Source organism: Emydura macquarii, unplaced genomic scaffold (assembly GCF_026122565.2).
Source record: "Emydura macquarii macquarii isolate MOO-44397 ecotype Brisbane River unplaced genomic scaffold, CSIRO-AGI_Emac_v2 contig_2676, whole genome shotgun sequence".
In the NCBI taxonomy this organism is placed as follows: Eukaryota; Metazoa; Chordata; order Testudines; family Chelidae; genus Emydura; species Emydura macquarii.
In genome coordinates this window covers 37,021,802-37,029,165 of record NW_027132813.1, presented here as the reverse complement: position 1 = coordinate 37,029,165, position 7,364 = coordinate 37,021,802, and the positions used below count along the sequence as shown (strand labels likewise).

Sequence of the window (7,364 nt, the reverse complement as noted above, 5' to 3'; positions counted from 1 at the left end):
CAAGCAGGGCTGGATTTGCTCCACCCTATCATGGGAAGAAAAGGGAATGGTACTGAAAAATGAGAAGCAATCATCTTCATTAGCCTGGTGCTGAATTCCTAAGAAACCCATCCTCACTGTTCTCAGACTTTAAAATGCTCATAGGAAGGGAACATCATATAAAGTTTGTTTTCTGCCTAGAAACCTCCATTTCCGCAACAGGTCTGGGGTATATTTGTAGATTCCAAGGCCAGAAGGGACCACTGGGATCATGTAGTCTGATTCCTGTGTAATATAGGCCAGAGGACCACCCCCAACATAATTCCAAAATCATATTGTACATGAAACAGGGTGTGATGTAAGTTTTCTTTACTACTGCTATGCAATATAAGCTCCACAAATTGTTTCAGCAATTTAGCATTTACATGAAAATGTGTAACACCAGGTGTGTTAACTCCATGTTAATATGTTCATTAATACAGAAGTTATTTAAATCACTGTCTAATGATCTATTTATCGCATTTACAGTCATTTCGACAGCTGCAGCAGTACAATCCAGAACTGGATAACAATAAGGAAGATCTATTTTAGATGTACTACTGCAGCATTCATTTCTGACTGAAGTAAAGTAATCTGTTTAACTATCAAGCTAACAAGATTACCCTGAACTCCAGTAAAAGATAAATTGACATATTTTTCATCAGCAGCAAACTCCACAGGAAAAAAGTTTTACAATATAAACTCCTGAAGTGCATGGTCCACATGAGTATAAATAAAAATAATTTCACTTGCTAAGAACCGTATGCTGGTTAGGCATCCGATGATCTCCATCCAAACTTTCAAATGTGGTCACTGATCTTTGGGTGCTTCAATTTGGGCACTAATTTGACACCTTGGGCATGATTTTTCAGAGATGTTAACATAAAGGAGAGCTGTGGATGTTATAGATGTAAGTATCCCCTTAAATATCCATTTCAGCCACCCAAAGTGCTTGAAGTCAAGCACAAAAGTTTAAAGATCAGGTTCTTACAGTATAGGATCTAATTATGCACCCACCGATCTCTATGGGTATGTCTGCAGTGCAGTTAGACACATGCAACTGGTCTGGACTAAGAGGCTGTTTAATTCTAGTATAGAAACTTGGGTTAGGGACCAGGCTCTGGGACCCTCCCACATTGCAGGGTTCTAGAGCTTGGGCTGTAGCCAGAGCCCAAACATCTACACTGCAATTAAACAGCCCCTTTTGCCTGAGCCCAATGAGCTTGAGACAGCTGGCATGGGCCAGCCATGCTTGTCTAGCTGCATGGTAGACATATCCTATGAAGCAAGAGCATACCCTGTTGTGAACTGTTACATTAAAACCTGTGTTTTGGCTGGATAATAGATCTGAGTTTCAGTTTCTGTCTTCTAAATTTACTCCGCATTTCCTGAGTGTTCTTCTTACATACGGTATTGCTTCTTCCAAAAACCATCGTCTTGTGTACATAATTAGCATGACATCAAGGAGAAGGTTACGTTCTCTTTTCCTTTAAGAACAAGATGCTGACGTTACCATCTTTTTGTATATCTGAATTAAACAAAAGGTTAACAATTGCCACTTACACAGAGAATTTTAAAAGAAAACTTAATTTTTAAAAGGATGTGTGTCTAAAGGGCTGCCTATGTTGGAGTAATTTAATTTGTATCTCACAGTCATGTTTAGACTACAGGATGGCAGGAAATGAAAATTCTTGCCCAAATGTCAGTGTAGCTGATTCAGATACTTTAAAGGTAAAAATATCAAAAATGGTCTCAATTGTAACTAGTTTTATTCACATGTACAAATTTGAGCCAACAAAAAGAGTATTTTTGTGTGCACAAAAATAATTTTCCAGGCATACTGACCTTTACATGACTTTAACCACACAAATGCTGTTTTTTGCAGGCTCAAATGCAACATGAAAAATCAGCCATGGAGTTGAGATTCCCTTGGAAATTTGGTTCTAAATATTTGTTGTGGGACTCTCTGCAATTACAGTTAGGATTTAGGTAGAGCTGTGCTTGCAGACAGCCCTATTCTGAAGTCCACGAGAACTCAAAATTGCCATTGTCTTCAGTGAAGTTTCAGGTGCTTGATGAGTATGGGATCAGACCCATGATTTGCCACAGCAGCAGACATGCCTTATACCCGTAATTCCACCAGTGTTCAGCAGGGACAAGGTGGGTAAGACAAGTTCTGTCACTATAATAGAAACACTGGGTCAGAGTTGCCTGACTTTGGTTTTAGGACCAAGAGGCCCCAAAGAGGATCAAAGCCTCATTGTGCAAAGTGCTGTGCAAACACACATGAAGACACGTTTAGTAATTTTAGACCCATTCCTGCAATCCTCAAAGCATTTGGGCCTTCTATTCATATGAATAGTTCCATTACTGTTGGTCACCTGAGAACAATTACACACATGCTTAAGTAGCTGCAGGAGCAGCGAATACAGATGTGTATTTAATATTATGTGCCCTCTTTGAAGAGAGAGAATCTTTCTCTGCCAGTTTTGTAATTTTTCCGCTGACCACAATGGCTTTCCCTCCATTGTAGGGCCCAGTGCTACAAACATGAACATGATATAACTTTACATGTGTGAAATACCTTAAAAGTCCATAGGACCACTCATGTCCGTAAAGCTAAGCATGTTCATAAGTATTTGCATGATCCACAACTTGCTGCTTGTACTCAGGATCTCCTAACAAAGCAGGTACATGAAGTACAACAGAGTTGGAAAATTCCTGTTGCCAGCATCGTGGGCTTGTTACAAAACTATCCTGACACTCCATTTAGATTACTTACTGTTTTATGTATTTCCCCATATTTGTATAGGTGCAGTCAAGCTGTCACTATTCTAATTACATGCTTTTATAATTCCTTACAATATGTTTCACACCCTCCATAAACTTTCCAGGAGGGAAAATGATATCCAACCTCCTTCATTTACATTTGTAATAAGAAATAATAAAAATCAATTCTTACAGCTGTTTATACATTTCTTTGATTCGGATTGTGTCGTCTTCCACTGAGCTTGTCCCAGCAACACATTTACCCCTTTGTGTACTAGAATTGCAAGTAGCTTCGCCACAGCTATTGAAGCTATCTGAAAGAGACAGATTCCCTAGTTGTTGTTCTGGGTCAGCATTAATTGAATGAATGTGTTCATTTCTCTTTATTCTTAAAGAAAATGTCATCTTTGCAATGATCAAGTAGCAGATAGCAAGGCTAAAAATGGTCTTGATATCTTGGTTTAACATGACTTTTTTTGGGCTAAAACAAATCTCATAAATATCTTTCCGTTCCACTAATTTATCTCCTCTTGCAGTTATGTGGTAAGCAACCACCTAGTACCACATGGTCTATCATTTCATTATTAGTGTGCTCCAATGGAAAAAAAATGAGTGTTTTCACTGAAGCAGGTAAATTGGCTGTAATTCTTCAAACTTTCACACACAATTTCAGAATTTCCAAGTTATGAAATTGGTTTTATTGCAATAGGGAAAAACATAACATTCAGTTCTAGCCTCACAGAATGAAGGAATAATTCTACTTAGTATCTGAAAAACAGATCTTTGTCTTCTAACTCTGGGACACCTAATCACGAATTCTTAATGTGAAGTTTGATATTGAAGTCATCCACACAGTACTATGCAGGCTACAGCTTAGCTACATTCTGCTAGAGTAATATTGCAAGGATTATTTATGAATAGATGCCATTTAAGAGACGTTTGGGTTTATCTGCAACAGTGTTGGTCTAGCTGCCAGTCACATTGCCTTTGTCTAGAGTAAAATGAAAGGGATGATGTTGGACCACATTAGCTAAAATACTCTAACTACCATGTTTGAAAAGTCTAACGTAAATAAGGTGGGTGAGGTAATATCTTTTATTGGACCAACTTCTATTGGAGAGAGAGAGCAGCTTTTGAGCCACACAGAGCTATCTTCTGTGCACTCAGACCTCCCTGTGCTGGTTGACTCTTTTTGTGTCTAGGGGAGTGCAATCACTGTGAAAGGAGAGGCAATTTCTTAGATAGCTAGATCCAGTTTGGGCTGAAAAATCATAACACTGAATATTTAGAACACATCACCTTGAAGAGCTCTGTGCCTCGAAAGCTTCTCTCTCTAACCAACAGAAGTTGGTCCAATAAAAGATATTACCTCACTCACCTTGTCACTCTAATATCCTAGGACCGACATAGCTACAGCTACGTAGCATAAAATGTTAAACAAGGCTCAGCTGCCTTTTAATACATGTTAAACTGGTTGAGTTAAGATGCAGACAAAAGTCTAAACACTATCTTGACTGGCTTTGACTGTATTAAAGTATATACACTGTCTTGTCTACACTAAACTTTTTAGACATGTTAGAACATGTCTTGCCATATGCTCCGGGTCGAACTGATCACCATATTTGGGGTCAAGAAGGAATTTTCCCCTGGGTCAGACTGAAAAACCTCAGGATCTCTGCCATCTTCCTCTGCAGCATGGGTCACTTGCAGATTTAAACTAGTATAAATGGTGGATTCCCTGTAACTTGAAGTCTTTAAACCATGATCTGAGGACTTTAGTAACTCAACCCGAGGTTAGGGGTCTATTACAGGAGTGGGGTGGTGAGGTTCTGACCTGCAAAATGCAGGTGGTCCAACTAGATGATCACGATGGTCCCTTCGGACCTTAGTCTATGAGTCTATAATATGTTAGCTCCCATGTTCTATCATAAGATCTCTAAATCTTAATCTTGACAAGTCATTATTATAGCTGTAATGGTTGTGATGTCACATTTAAAACTTAATCTAGACATTTACGTAAGTACTATTTTCTACCTCCTGTAGCCTGTGAGTGGAATAACTGATTTGTTTGCATGTTCGACAGGTCACATTATGGTATAAGATTATTTGTTTTTTGGGAATTTGGAAAGTGCATAACTAAAGATGTTTATATGCTAATTAGTACAAAGCGACATGTTCTAAATATTCAGTGTCATGATTTTTCAGCCCAAATTGGAGCTACCTACCAAAGAAATTGCCTCTCACTTGACAGTAATTACATTCCATTAGACACAATGAAAGCGTCAACCAGCAGAGGGAGGTCTGAGTGCATGGAAGATAGATAGCCCTGGACCATGGATATCATTATTAACCTTGCCATGCTAAGAACTAATACTTAGCATTGCTACATATGGAACTGAAAAAATTCTTCTCTGTGCCATCATGGTGCAATTTGTTCACAACATCCTAAATTTGCGTTTGTCCTGCATTTGCCTCCTTAGAACCCTCCCCTTTCGCCGGGCTTCAAGTGAGACAAGTAGCCCTTCCTACCTGTGAGATGCAGGCCATCCCAGCTGCACGGCCCCCTCTCCCACTGGAATGTAGCCCATTATTCCACAAAATGAAACCTTTCTGCTTCACCCCAGTCCTGTGGCCAACGGTTCAACTCTTTTCTGCCTTCTACCTTTTCTCGCTCATAGAACCAGAAGGATTTCTGAGATTACTGGGATTTATTAATTTAACCTTTACTTTGTGCACACACGCCTCACACTTTACCCAAGTAAACACCCATGGTCTGATCCAACTCCCACTCAGGTGAATGGAAAGACTCCCGTTAACTTCAATGAGAGTTGGGTCATACTCTTACTGACTCAAAGCGACTTCTAGTTTCCCTTTAAATTCAGCAATAGTGATAACCATAGGTAGCCTGTGCCCCTAATCTTTATATTATACTCCTCTTACTTTAACCAAATGTTAAAACAATGGTAAGCTTTTTAGCTCATATCTCAGTTTATGCCCCTTGTTTGAAAAGCTGGCAATTTCATGTGACATCACACATCATGTGTTATCAAAGAGATTTCTGCAAGTCAAGCAAATAGAGTGGATTTAGCTCAACACCTGTACTTCTTTCGAAAAACAGGATGTTTTTAAAGATTTGACGTACCTGCCTCAACCCCAAATGTGCAGTGGTGGGAAGGTGTTAGCATTTCTGCACTGTCATGAACCACTGAAAGCAAATAGCAGCAGGAAGACCTATTCTCCAAGGCTTTCATTTTCTCCGTAAGTGAAATGTTCTCTGTGCTCATCTACAGAAACAGAGGGGTTAATATATTAATGCAAGACAGAAAAAAACATCACAAGCAAAAGTGTAACGAGCTCAGTTATCTCTGAAGACAGCAGGGTTCTGTACATCAAGCTTCACAAATAATGTGGAGAATAATGTGAAAATGAAACATCAAAAACCCTATTAGATGTTGTATTATAATGTTACACTGCCTGCAAACACCATTATCCACCAACAGTGCTAGGGCTAGTTGTAAAATGTGTACAGTCAGCCACACATGCTAGCATTGGTGGGGTAATAAAGAGTGTGTATAATGCTATTCTGCATGAAAAGCGACTATGCCAAAATTGTGGCTTCTGCCTCCTCAGCTCTGCTCCCCATGTGTATTCTTCTGACTTTCATTGACACAAATGTCTACTGCTTTTTACTCCCGTTCCCACTGCAGAGTAAGCACAGCTCTAGCAATGTGAACTGGATTCCATTCTGGTCACCTCATTCTAATTCACCTTAAAAACTGACTTGAGACAACTAAAATTAAATTAAAGAAAAACCCATTCCCCAAGAAGTATAAATGCACAATCCCTCACTTGTATCACACCTAAATTCTAGGCTTGTGCTCTTTTTGGTAAAGGGACGTTTGTTTTGTGAGGCTCCTAGCACATCTTTGGGCATGGTACAAAATAAATAAATGTTAATTAAATTCTGACTGCAGATTCTTCATTGGTCAGGCTATGAGTCAGTCAAGGTCATAGATTCCATGATTTTATGTGACCTCTGCAACTTCAGCCCTGGGTGGTGGGGCTTGGGCTCTACTCCTCAGTTTCTGCTGGGCCCAGTCAGTCTAACACTGGCCCTACTTGTTGCTTAGCTAATAAGATTTGTTGTAATTGAGTAGGTAAGCGTGAGGAGCACATGCGTGAGATTTAGTTAAGTGAGAGGAAAAAAATGGCAACGCCAAGCACAATGAGGAGCAAAGTGGCAAACACGACTGCTAAACAGAGAAGTAGTAAATACCTAAAGGGAACATTTCATGAAAGTGGCGGATTGATGTTTTGTACAGAATGTAATGTTCCTGTAGATTACAAACAAAAAGCAAGCCGTGACAAACACAGAAAGAGCTTTGTATAGACGTAAGGCACAAGGCCTTGAATTGGGTCTGGGTGAGAAAGTGAAACTACAAAAAAACTATGAGTAAGCTATTTAATGTAAAGACCGAAGAACAGATGCTTCATAGGACAAAAGTTTACCAACTTACAGAGGCTTTCTGCACCACTAACATTCCCCTACGTGTCCTAGACAACCAAGCTATGAGAAG

At 39.5% G+C, this 7,364-nt stretch overlaps 1 protein-coding gene across 1 annotated transcript in view; it reads right to left on the bottom strand.

Annotated features, from left to right (window-relative positions):
* Positions 1-1,104: 1,104 nt before the first annotated feature.
* LOC137164569 (uncharacterized) overlaps positions 1,105-7,364 on the bottom strand; it is a 29,164-nt gene continuing 22,904 nt past the window's right edge. The window contains exons 7-9 of the mRNA XM_067565437.1: positions 5,930-6,071; positions 2,981-3,101; positions 1,105-1,505 (exon numbers count right to left, since the gene is read on the bottom strand). Of these exons, the coding sequence (XP_067421538.1) occupies positions 1,373-1,505; positions 2,981-3,101; positions 5,930-6,071 (396 nt within the window). The 3' untranslated portion in view covers positions 1,105-1,372. The remainder of the gene's footprint in view (positions 1,506-2,980; positions 3,102-5,929; positions 6,072-7,364) is intronic.